Source organism: Cricetulus griseus, chromosome 4 (genome assembly GCF_003668045.3).
Source record: "Cricetulus griseus strain 17A/GY chromosome 4, alternate assembly CriGri-PICRH-1.0, whole genome shotgun sequence".
Lineage (NCBI taxonomy): Eukaryota > Metazoa > Chordata > Mammalia > Rodentia > Cricetidae > Cricetulus > Cricetulus griseus.
Genome location: NC_048597.1, coordinates 152,727,804 through 152,740,752, shown reverse-complemented (window position 1 = coordinate 152,740,752; position 12,949 = coordinate 152,727,804). Strand labels below are relative to the sequence as shown.

The 12,949-nt window shown below is 45.5% G+C and overlaps 1 protein-coding gene across 4 annotated transcripts in view; it reads left to right on the top strand.

Moving 5' to 3' along the window:
- Positions 1 to 12,949, top strand: part of LOC103158664 (ubiquitin-associated and SH3 domain-containing protein B) — a 139,464-nt gene that overhangs the window by 52,562 nt on the left and 73,953 nt on the right. The window contains exon 2 of one of the 4 annotated variants that reach the window (XM_027411874.2): positions 5,147 to 5,500. The exons of the other annotated variants lie outside the window; for them this stretch is intronic. Coding sequence (XP_027267675.1) covers positions 5,490 to 5,500 — 11 coding nt within the window. The 5' untranslated portion in view covers positions 5,147 to 5,489. The remainder of the gene's footprint in view (positions 1 to 5,146; positions 5,501 to 12,949) is intronic. 4 annotated transcript variants of the gene reach the window in all.

The following is a 12,949-nucleotide window of genomic DNA, read 5'->3' as shown; positions in this document are numbered from 1 at the left end:
TTCAATAACAGGTTCCAAATAACCAGGTAAGCTCATTACTGAATTTTGTTAACTTACAGTCAGTGAATCTTCCATGCTTTTTCAAAAGCAGAAGTGGGGATGGGGGGTGGCTGGGCAGACCTGGGCCTTTTTGTGTGTCCTATATGACATTCCCAGGTCATAGTATTTACTGTATAGCAGGATTTTGCTCTAGCTCAAAGCTTCCTAAGGATGTTTGGCAGAGTGAACTGGCCTAAGAGTTCAGTGGTTCCCAAGGTGATTTCCCCCAAAGGGTCCTGGTTGGAACACTATCCTTTTAAAAGACCCAGATCCAGACCTCCTGTTCAGCAGACATTCTCATGTGTGTTACTTAAAGTTATTTCCAGTGGTGCGTGGGTGGGAGGTGGGAGCTACGTTTGCTACTTAGTGGTTCAGAAAGGTCTTCCACAATGGCTTCCCTTCCTGCCCGAGTCAATTCGCTCCCTTTAAACACTTTTCCAAATTTCTCAGCATTAACTCTTAGATTCAGTGGCACATCTGCAAATCTCAAAGCATACCCTTATCTAATCTGGGTATCATTTGGAAGCATTCTTCTCTCTTCTTTAGGATGTCTTAGGAAAGGGTGACTTTTTTCCCCTCGAGAGTCACAGAATGGCATTCTTACAGTGTTCTGTGTGGACAGACAAGTTGTTGACGTTTAGTTCTTTGCAGAAGGCTTTTTTCTGGGTTAGGGTTCATTACTCAGTACACTTTGCATTTGTTTTTGTTAGGGAGACAGGGTGTCTTGTAGCCCTGGCTGGCCTGGAGCTCCCTAAGAAGCCAAGGATGACCTTGAACTTCTGATCTTCCTGCCTCTACTTCCTAAATGCTGGAATTATAAGCATATGGAACCCTGTTGGGTTTATGGAGGCCTGAGGGTCCAGTCCAGCACTTCAGATATGGTAGCAAACCTCGCTGTTGACTGAGTACCTCTTTAGCGTAGTTGACTTTTAAAGAGCAAAAGGTTACATTGTGGAGCTGAGGGGGCAACTCAGTGATTAAAGTACTTCCCATGCAAGTTCAAGGACCAGAGTTCAGATCCCCAGTGGCTTGATGGGTAAAAGCTGGTGGATATAGTGGCTTGCCTGGGGTCTCCATGCTTGAGAAGCAGAGTTTGGGACTCTTTGGAATTAGCTGAAACTGGCTGAAATGGGCTAGCTGGCTAGCTGAAGTAGTTGAAATGGCAAACTCCAGGTTCAAACTCCAGGCTCAGACCCAATGCTAATAAGAGGAACAGCAACACAAGAAGACACTCAACATCAACTTTGGAATTCCGCACATTTGCACACATACCCATATACCGGCATACAGCACAAATATAAAGAACACACACACACACACACACACACACACACACACACACACACACACTGTTGCATTGGGTGTGCATGGCCTTTGCAAGTGTCCTGCAACCCTTTATGTCTGTTATTTCCTTTGCTCTGGAAGCTTCCTGTTGTAGACAAGCTTCAGCAACATTTTACAGGTGAAGTCAGAGGGGCAGTGAAAGCTGGGACTAGCTGAAGCCTGCTGTCAGTTGGCAGCCCTGTAGGACCCTCACTCTCACTTCTTGGCCTTGTGCAGCTTCATTTCTTCATTGGATCTCCCTTGACCATTGGTATGTGTCCTTCCTGCTCTCCAGGCTTGGTGATTGTCTTTGGCTGTGTAGGCTCGGGGTGGTGGGGATGGAGGGAATGGAAGAATAGTGTGTGTTCTTTGTCTAGGAGAATCCACAGTGGCAGTAGGAGCCGCCTATACAGTTCTTTATCTGTGCTCCAAGTCTGTGGGGCTTCTTTTCTCCATGACCACAAGAGAGTTGCCTCCTTCAGAAATGTTCTGTCTCTAAGTCATGCAACCCTAGGTGCTGCCCTTCAGGCATGATACTCAGGCCTAGGAATTCACCACAGAATCACGTCTGTGTCAACTCTGTGTAGTGTTTTAGAATTGTGACAGTTTCTCAAGAGCACCCAAGAAGTTTCTGAAATATGAGTTCCTGAAGCCTTCTGCGGAGATTTTAATTGAGCAAGCTCTTAAGACGGATCCAGCAATCTATAATTAAATTAAAAAAAAAACCCTTTGGCAGTTCTGACAATGAACCAGGCTGGAAATGCTGTTTAGATTACTAAACCCTTTTGTACATAATATTTCATTTGTTCCTCCCAGCACACGAGGAAGCTGTTAAGCTCCTCTGCAGATGTGACTCATATACGGTAAATAAGTTGTTCTGCACCACTGAGTTAGTATTGGCACTGAGGCCTTTGCTCCTAAGCCCAAGTCTACTTCCACTGTGTCTCCCTGGAGACTCATTCTCCTTCTCAGTTACCCTGAGGTGGAGATTCCCACCCCACTCATTTTTTGCTTCCCATTGAAAGGCCAGAGTCAACTGTTCTTCCCTGAGAACCACTCCAAGCAGGTTTGAGAAAAGAGTGGAAAGATAGGCTCCAGGGAGGTATTGCAAACTGCCCTAGTATGTCCCAGGATCTGGGCCCATCAGCCAGCAGTGACAGTCAGACTCAGCTTCACCCAGAGCAGGCCAGGCCTTCTGCCTTCAGAAGCATGGAGACTACAGGCCAACCTTCATGGCTGGGTGGCTGTTTCCACCCAGTTCCAGGAAAGTGTCTGTCTTGGAACTGAAGCCACAGACCACAGTCAGGGCAAGCTGGGGATAAATCTTCCCTCTTTCATATGGGTTGTAGTTTTAGAAGTAGAGAATCAGGACAGACCTCAAGATCTCACGTTTCATTGTAACAGGGAGAGAGATGCTGGGTGGCCCTGGGGAAGGCTTTGGGAAGCTGGATTTTCTATGGCTTTGGATGACCTAATGTCACTCTGGTTCTTTTGTTCTAGTGGGTCCTGTGCCATGAGGGCTCCTGGGACTGATGCATTCATGTCAGTTTCTAAGAGCAGCCCCCCTTGGTTCATATTTCCAGTGTGGCCAGTGGTTGGCGATTTTAGAAATGGCAATCTTGAAGACTTTTACCTTAGCAATATGAGCCTGTCCCTAATTGTTTATTTATTTTTTTTATAAATAGACATTCTTACTCACTTTTTAAAACTCTGGGCTCTGCAGGTGGCTCCCTGACTTCAGTGTCTTAATGTTTGGCCCTGACTATCTTTGTGACTTCTATCTCTAAGCCTCGGTGTACTTTGCTGTATAAAATAGCACAAATGTTTGGTGAAGGTTAGATGAATTATGTGTGGATTGCATACAACAGTGGCAGAGAAGATAGCATGGCGTGGAGGCAGTCATGAAAGGCTCTGCCTTGAAGAGTTCATAGTCAACAAGCAGGCAGACATAGAAACTGCAGTCATTGATTGATTGTTGTTGATATAAGGCCACAGAGTATTGTGGGAAGGACTGTGATAGAAGAGTATCCGAATTGCCTTCAGAGTGCAGGCAAAAGGCTGCCCATGCTCTACAGAGGAGAAGACTTGAAGAGGTAGTGACATTTGACCCAGAAGTGTCAGTAGGAATTACCAGATGGAAAGGAAGAGAGGCATTCTGGAGAGAGGTGACAGCACACACAGGGCCACAGTTATAAAAAACTCTGTGCAGGAAGTGATACAAGGTGGAGAATATGGTGCATGAACAGGAGGTGAGAAGTGAGGAGAAGACCCCAGCCAGCATCATGGCAAGAATTGTTGGAGCGATGGACTGGACTTAAGCTGTGTGAGGGTAGGCACTCAGGCTTTGCTATGAGGAACAGGAAAGGAAGGAGAAAGAAAATGAGACTGCTAATTTGTCTCACATCTCCATTAAATCTGAATTCAGGTCATCCATCGCTTTGGAGAGAGCCCAACACTAACTGTGGCCAGGAGATAAGTGTTTGATGCCAGTGTTGATCCTGATATTCACAGTGACCTTGAGAGAGGCCACTTCAAGTATCCAGACTTGCAGTCGTTCTAGGCATAGTGAGGCTCATGCTGTCTCCAGACCTAAACACAGCAGGTTGAGGACCAAGACCAGGACTCAGAAGAATAGCTTTCATTGTTGAATGATCACATTTCCATGGCTTGAATGGGACAAATAAAAGCTGTACATTCATTTACCCACCTATTGCTCCTCCACCTTTCTGGTCCAGGACCCTTCCACAAGAGATTGCTTTTACTAGGTTCTTGCCTGTCTTTTCAACAGTTCTTTATATAAACATGAACAAGTACAGATAGGATGGACACTTTCAGAGTAAGAATCCAGTACATTAACTAGGTCTTTAAAAAAAAAATATTCGTAGCGATTTCTAACTGAGTTATCCTTTCTGGAATGCAACTAAGAAAAACAAAATCCGTGACACAACTGTCCCCCTGTTCTGTAAAACAGAGACAAGATCTGTCCACCTTGACCTCCGTGTCAGGAGAGTTGGAATTTCACATTCGCTAACTACTTGGGCAGAATTGTGCCTGTTCGATGGTTTCTCAGCCAGAGACTTCCCTTGTGTTCATTTGTCCTAGGACTTCATTTTTTGTTTTAACTTTTTAGACTGCTAATTATTAACAAGTTGTTGTTGCTCCCCCCTTCTCCCCTTCCCTCCAGCTCTTCCTGTCAAGGCTTCTGAGCCTTAATTGGCCTCCCTGGTCTCCACCAGGGCCATGTGTGTCTGATTTGAACCTCGAGCTCTGCCAGAGGCTCCTGCTGCACGCATGTGGCTGTCAGTGCCTCTCCGGAACTGGTTGCAAGCTTTTTGCTTTCTTGGTTTCCACCCCATGTGCGGAGCCACACAGAAGCTTTAAGACTCCCAATCCCAGCAGTGAACCAGGCCTGGCTGCAATTAGCTTGAGCTGCCAGCACCCCTGATCATAAAGACCCCCGTATCTTTGCTTACAGTAGAGGATTTCCTGCATTCTCCAAGGGTCACTAGAGAGGCTCCGAGGAAGGAAGTGGTGTGGGGGTGGAGAAGGCCAGGCCAGATGATCTCCAGGTTGCCTTCAGTCCTAAAATTATACACTGGTGACATCTTTGGGGATGGCCCATCCTATGCAATTAATTAGCTTGAGGTGTACCATAAGAGAGAAGGGATCTTGGTGTTATTTGGCTATTGAGACAGGGATTTGGGTTCTGTTTTCCTGGGAAACTTCCTGGAAGTGTTTGTTGTCATTTTCTTTGTTCTGAAGCTGTGTTTCTGTTGGCCCTTAGGTACAGCACAAAACCATTTTCTCTCAGATGTGGGCTTGGCGATGGATGGCTAAGTTCTGGGCTGCGACTCAGAACCTTTCCAGTTTTGTGAAGTCAAGAAATCCTTGTCTTACCCAAAGACTATAAGAGACCTTGGTTGTAATGCAACACAGCCAGGAAGAGGACCACAACCTTCAGTGGCTATCCCATCCTTCAGTGGCTCCCAGTTCTTACCTGAAGGGAGGGGAGGAAGAGAGAGAGACCTGTCTTCCAGCCTGTGGCCTTGGCCCATTGACAGTTTGAACTGTGCTGCTGTGCTGGTTGGATCTTTAGCTGTCTTCAGGAAATACCATTAGCTGAGTTCATGAGGAACAGGTAGCAGTCAGCATCCTTCCTGTGACCTTTCCTTGAGGAGCCCAGACCCTTGAAAGAGCTCTGGGTACTATTTGGGACATGCTCTCCTTGGTGGACTTTGTGCAGGCATAGATCTGCCTGAAGCATTGATGTTAGGACAGTTGTGGGGATTGGCAATTAGGTTTAACTGATGTCGGGGTTCAATTAGAGAAGCAGGAAAACCATGGACTACAGTTCCTGGCTCCATGTCTTTATCTCAGGTCTGAACTGTTAGGACCGATAGCCACTTCTCTTACGTTAGAGAACTTCCCTCTGCACTCCACAGCTTTGTTTAAAGTGTAGGTTCTCCAGGGAAAGGCTTGAGGTCCCTGGATTGGCATTGTGCCTGGATCATTGGGGAATTGATGCTCTGGCATTGATGATTGTATTGGAGAGTCACCTGGCATTGTTTATTAAGTGCTGACTGTGTGATTCCCACCGTGTTAGAGTCTGGTGATTTTAAAAGACAATGATCCAGCCGGGCAGTGGTGGTGCATGCCGTTAATCCCAACACTTAAGAGGCAGTGGCAGGCAGAGTTGGAGGCCAACCTTGTCTACAGAGTGAGTTCCAGGACAATCAGGACTGTTTTACAGAGAAACCCTGTCTCAAAAATCCTAAAAAATAAAAAATGAAAAGGCAATGAATGATCCTAGCAGCAGAACATAGTTGCCACTAGTATCTTTTGATACTAAGCGGTCAGAGCTAGGGTGGAGAACTGAAGGATATTTGAGTTTCCCCTCTTTGGAAACAGATGAGAGACTTGCCCCAAGCCACCCAGCCAAGTGGAGACAGACAGCATACAGTCTACCAGTCTCTACCCTCTGCTCTTTCACCATACACAGCTTGAGTTAGGTCAAAAAGAGCGGAGGCAGTTCCAGAAAGTAGGGAGCTGCTTTCATCACAGATCAGTTGTGGCTCAGCAGGGGCCTAGCTGCCCACAGCTCTTACTGGGACTTCATTCACCAGAGGCCAGACTCCAGCAGCCCAAGCCACATCACTTTGACCTTGTGGCTCTGACTGTTGAGCTCCTGACACTTGAACCATATGTGAGGTTCTGTCCTTGCTTTCCTTCCTGCCAGAATCAGGTCGGAGCCTCGCTGACCTTGATTCCAAGTAACTGAGTGTTAAGAGAGAAGTCTTGGATGATCAGGGGAAAATGAATGTGGGCTTAATACTCAATGATACGAAGGAGTGGTGTTAGATACAATAATGGAAGGGAATGCCAGAAATAGGTTTTAGCCTCCAGATATGCTGATGTTTATGTGGGTTTTAAATGACTGAAGAGCAGCCACAAAGAGGGTTCGATTGGTATAGGTGCCTGCTGCTACCTGACCACCAGATTTCAGTTCCCCAGAACCTACATGGTAGGAGAGATGACTCCAGCAAGCTGTTCCATGACCTCTACTTCTCCCTCTCTCTCTCTCTCTCTCTCTCTCTCTCTCTCTCTCTCTCTCACACACACACACACACACACACACACACAAATACAATTTTAAAAAGAGGAAAAAGGAAGCCCATTATGTGTTTTGGTGTATGGTAGTGTGTTGGCTAGGATTCACTTAAAATGTTACAGGGAAAACAAATTGACTATATGAATAATTCAGCAACCTCTTCTTGTAATTATTGAAGCAAGGTGATGAGCACAATGAAGCTTATTATCAAATACACTCCATTTTTGTATGAGTTTGAAAAATCTAAAACAGCTTAAAAATAGGGCAAGGAACTCAGAAACCCTTTGGGACAGGGCGGAGATGTGAACTCCAGTGGTGGATCTGAGAGGGAGGAGGAGGATATACGAGAGGTCTGGATGCCGCATGTGAGTGTGTTTGTTCAAAGTCTGTGTTGTGTTACCCAATTCTCCGTTATTTCGTCTCTGATGAGTCCATGGAAGCCACATGAACCCAATGCTATTCTCTGTATTTTCCATTCAGAGCACTGGTCCATGTGGGCTTTAGGTTAGCTGCCCCAGATTCTTCCAGGGAGGCCCCCTCCTAAGTCAACTAACAACATATTGCCACATCTCACATCTGTGAGCAGCACAGAATAGCTCTCCAGTCCACCATGATACAAATACTTGCATTGCCTTGTCTGTGTCCCTCTATGTCTGTGTCTGTAGTCCCCTTTCCTCTCCATCCTCAGAAACTATCACTCAGTCTACCCTCTCATGATCCAGTAGGAGGAAAGCCTTCAAGCTTAGTTCATGTCACCTTTTTATTCTGTTATTTTTATGTATGATTTTTGTACATATCCCTTCTCTTAGACTAGAGCATCCAATGCTGTCCCTTCTGTGGGCCTGCCCTTTAGTACAGAGTGAAGAGCCCTTAGGCCCAGGAGACATATTTCCTTGGAGCCTCTGTTCCTCTGAACTTCTCACTCCCAGTCCCACAAAGAGACATCCTCTGGATATTAGATATCAACTTCTTGTGTCTTTCCCATCTCCAGCCTCCTGAATATAGATGCTCCTATCAGCTAGGATGACCAAAGAGCAGTGTTTGTGGAAGTGTGGGCAGAACTTTTGGCCTGCTTCTGGTGTATCCAAACACTTGAATACAGAAAGTGTCTGGAGCAGATCACAGGTGAATTAGGGACTGACACTTCTGTTCTTCCTAAGCTGTCATGTTCTTGCAAAGAAGGTCAAAACCTGTAAGTGTTTTGACCAGACTACTCTGACTATATGGTATCCAAGGCAAGAAAGTAGGATATATTTAACTCACCAGCTAGTGAACTTGACTTACGACTTCCAAGCATTTAGACAATAAGAATATGGGCCTTTGGGTTGGAAAGATGACTCAGTAGTGAGGAGCTCATACTGTTTTTGTAGAGGAACTAAGTTCAGTTCCCAACACCCACATGGAGCAGCTAATAACAGCCTGTAACTCCAGGACCAAGTGATTGGATGCCCTCTTCTGGCCATCTCATGAAATTGTACACACATATACTCACAGACACATACAATATACACATTACTGTAGGGGGAAAATGCTGTCCACGCCCACTTGGGGGCTGACACAGGTGCCACTGACCACGCCCACTTGGGGTGTGGTCAGAGTGACTTAGTGTGGCTTTAAATATCAGGGACACACGCGTGCGGCCCTGTTTTCCCTCTCCCGCTTGGATGAAGGGACCATTGCATGAGTACTTTCTTAAAAAACTGACTCCATTGCATTCCACTTTATATTACTCCAGACATTCCTGGCATTCTGTTTCCTACTCAAAACTCAGGACTTTGCTCTTAAACTATGGCTCCTGTCACCTGAAGAAAAGCTCATGCATCCCATGGCATTTCCTGCTGTAACACCTGTGAACTGGAGGTGAAGTCATGCTTGTTATTCCATCTCCTCTTCCGGAAGAGCTCTTATTACCGAACTAACCACTTCCTTCGCACTAGTCTTAAGTGAGGGACAGTTGCAAGCTCTGGCACTTTCCCGTAACTCCTTCCCCTGAAATTCCCTGTGCTCATCCCAACACATTGGCTGTGTTCTAGACTCTCCTCAGCAGATAGCAGCTGTAAGACCCAAAGCATTGCGTTGTCTTTTAAACTGTAGTTATGCAATATGGTCCTTTCTGTTCACACAATGGCAGGGCCCTACCTCCCCTCCCTTTGATCAGTGAAATGTTCTGGTCTTTCTCGGTGTGTTGTATTAAATGAGTTGTTTTAAGATTCCCAGTTCAATATGGTGCATGCTCATCACTACTCACACGCGATGTCAAGCACTATCCTGAAAGCTTGCTGGGATCTCAGAGCAAAGGTCTTCCCCCCAGTGTTAATTATGTAATTAGTGACCCCCTCCGGTGTGTGTGTCATACTTCTTGTGTGCACTTGTTTGAAACTGGGGTACATATACACATGCTTGGAGTCAGAGGTCGTTTCTCAATTGCTCTCCACCACCTATTCCTCCTTTTCCTTTTCTGAGACAGGGTTTCCCTATGTAGTAGCCCTGCCTATCCTGGTACTCTCTATGTTGACCAGGCCAGCCTTGATCTCAAGAGATCTGCCTGCCTGTGTCTGCCACCGGCCTCTATCTGCCAACTGCTAGGATTAAAGGCATGTGCCACTATGCTTAGCTTCCCACATAATTTTTCAAGATAGGGTCTTTCACTGAACCCAGAGAGCAGGGACAAGGTAGATTGTCTTTCCAGTGTTCCTGGGGCCTGTCTCCAATCCCCCAGCCCTGGGGTTGTGGGTACACACCTTGCTAGATGACTTTTTACATGGGATCTTGGGATCTGAACTGAGGGCTTCATGCTTGCAGGTACATTTCCCAAGAGCCATCTTCCCAGCCCTGGTTCTCTTTAAAGAAACAGAGACCCCTGTGCTACATAGGAAATGCAAGAGGAGTCTGGATACAGTGGGTGAATGTAAATATGGGTAAACAAATAAATGGCTTCATATACAACAGAATATGTGTTTCTTCTTTGTTGTTGAAGACTAACCTTAGTAGCTTCCCACACATTCCATCTCAAACTCCAATTAAATTTTAATCCAAATCATCACAAATCCAAAATGCTTTCTTCAGCTCCATTAATTCTGCAGCTCCCTGGTGGCCAGTTTAATACATGCTTCAAGGGAAAATGTCTGGCAACAATTGGATGAGGCTATTGACTTTGCAGTGGGAGTCTTAATATCAACAAGTATGTCAATGATAAGCCACTAGAAACAAAACGCAGCCATCCAGCCTGCCTGTTTATGTGGGTCGGGTGGTCTTCACCCAGACTCGGCCCAAATCCAAGTTTCACATCAGAAAGTCCTGCCATTCAATGTGTCTGGCTTTTGTCTCTTAATGGATGTCCACAGACAAATTTTATTTCTCACAATCCTCTTGCATCCATTCCATAAAAATATGGAGTAATTCTGGAGTCCTTGCTTTATAGGTACCTGCGGGTATTATTTACCAACGATTATAGAAGTAAGAAGAAAAATATATGATAACAAACATTAGAAGCACTGTTTGGACCCAGAATAAGTGGTATTTGGCTGTCTTGGAGAATTCAATAAAGGGACTAAAGGAAGGGACAGCTGAGGTGTGTCTTGGAGAAGGGACAGCTGACTTGAGTGGTTGAAATGTTTTATCTCTATCTTGTGAGTTGCCCTTCAAGGGTTTCTTTTTGTGAACATAGAAATAGGGCTGGAGGACCAACTTGGGTCAATAAGCTGCAGAGGAAAGAGAAGGAACTGGAAAGGACGTGGCGTGGTAGAGTCAGGGGAGCACTCTGTGTGAGCCAGTGGGGTGGTATGACCAAAGCCAAGGCTCCGGAGCATCTCATGGTGCTCTGACTTGCCTCTTAACCTGGATGACATTCATAGATTTGCTAGTTGCCTATGGGCTCCAGTATGCCTCTTGGGCGGGACCCAGCTGTCCAGAAAGGCTGGTGGGGACAGTTGTCAGCTTGTTGTTCATCTGGTTCAGCTGAACAGGCTGAACAAGGAGGCGTGCTTTGCTCACTAACCCCACAGCAACTGCGGCCTTGGTTCACATCTTGAAATAACTTCTCATCACTGGGTGAGTATTTTAAGATGTTGTTTTCATCAAGGAGGCCCCATTAAAGCAATTCCAGTAGAGCGAATAATCATGCCCCTGCCCAATCAGGCAAGCTTGTCTTACAGAATCACAATGAGTTCAGCTCTAACTTTTTTAGCATTGGCTTAAAAGCAAAAAAAATAAAAATTTTACAAAACCTCTCTCATCAGTGATGGTGGTACATTTGTATCCAACGTTTCCCTTTAAGTTTTCAGATCCCTCTTTCCTGGGTCAGCATTTCTCTTTATGGTCTTCCATATCACAGTTTTTTTTTTTTTTTGTAACTTCCTGTTTCCTTAGCAAGCTTTATATAAACTCCTTTTTCCTTTCCTTAAACCATTCAGGATTGAAGTTTTCTCCTTTGGAGGCCAGTGCTCTTTCTACATCTTCTTCACTGTGCACTTGAAGGTTATAGTGGTTTCAAATGTTTGGACAGCCTGCAATTATTTGCACTTAAAGGGTTGAGCAGAGAAGGGTCATGGCATACATTAGGAGCAAACTGTCATTAGAACAGTCACCTGGGAACGGTCCAATGGCATGCATTCCTCCTTTGTTTATTTGCCCTTGGCATGCACTTAATGTCTTATTTTTAGCATACTCAACTGTGTCATTCGCAATTACTCTGCATATGATAAACAGGCAACAAACTTCACAGAGGAAAACTCAACAATATGTGACAGAGAAGAAGTGCAATTTGACTCTTTCCTCCCTCGCTCCTTCTTCCTTCTCTTTATTCTGGCCTTCCTTAGGCAGTGGCTCCTGTATCTCAGGCTAGGCTGGAATCCCCTTTGTAGCTGAGGTGACCTTGATCATCTGCTCCTTGTACTTGCAGCTCTAGAGTACTAGGATTTCAGCCCTAAGTCTCCATACCCAATCTGTTGTTGTAGTTGTTACCTATGCTGTGATGGAACCCAGGGCTCCATGCATGCTAGGCAAGTACTGTACCAACTGAGCTACATCCCTGGACCTGTAATTTAACTCTTTGACAAGAACAACTTTCAGGGACAGGTTAGTGGAGCAATCTTCTAGTTAAGGAAAGCAGCAAAGTGAAACAAAGGTCACACCTGTCTCACCCACTGACGCCGACCTCAGCTTCAAGAGTTCCTTATGTGGTACCTGGTGTACACTAGGTGTCAGGGTCAATGAAGCTAACCAGAACACCTGATCTTTCTTGGAGCCAGTGAAGGAAAACAAAACTGCAGATGTCTATGCAGATCTGAGAGCCCCAGTAGCAACAGTTGAGCCTGCAATATTCAATAGAGAAATATTTGCTTTAGACACAGGAAGGTATACAGAAGACATTCCTGTGTGGAAATGGGGAAGCCACTTTCCAGGCCAAGGGCCTAGCATATACAAAGATAGGGAAAGAAACAGTGCATCCAGGGAGGGGCAGGTGGGGCTTATGGAGTGTTGGAGGGGTGTGGAAGGGAAATAGCAGAGTTGAGCCTGGAAGGATGCATTTGGGTACCACTATCAAACACCTTGAATGCCTGTGGAAAGGATTTTATCCCTAGGTAGTAGGATGTTCTTGATGGGGTAACCCCAAATTATGCAGTTGAATCTGAGTTCTAGAATAATCACTGACAACAGTGTGGACAGTGTGTGCAAAAGGAGAGAGAAGCTAAGACCATAGAGCAGACTTAGTAAAGAAAAAGGAAGGTACCTGAGGAAGGTACCTGAGGCACATATGGAACAAAGGTAATGCAGTTCACCTTCGTTTCCAGTGCTTTGGTACCTGTCTTAGTTAGGGTTTCTATTACTACAGTGAAACACCATGACTAAAAAGCAATTTGGGGGCGGGAAAGCCTTTATTTGACTTATACTTCCACATTGCTGTTCATCGGTGAAGGAAGTCAGGACAGGAACTCAAGGAAGGAACTTGGAGGCAGGAGCTGATACAGAGGCTTTTGA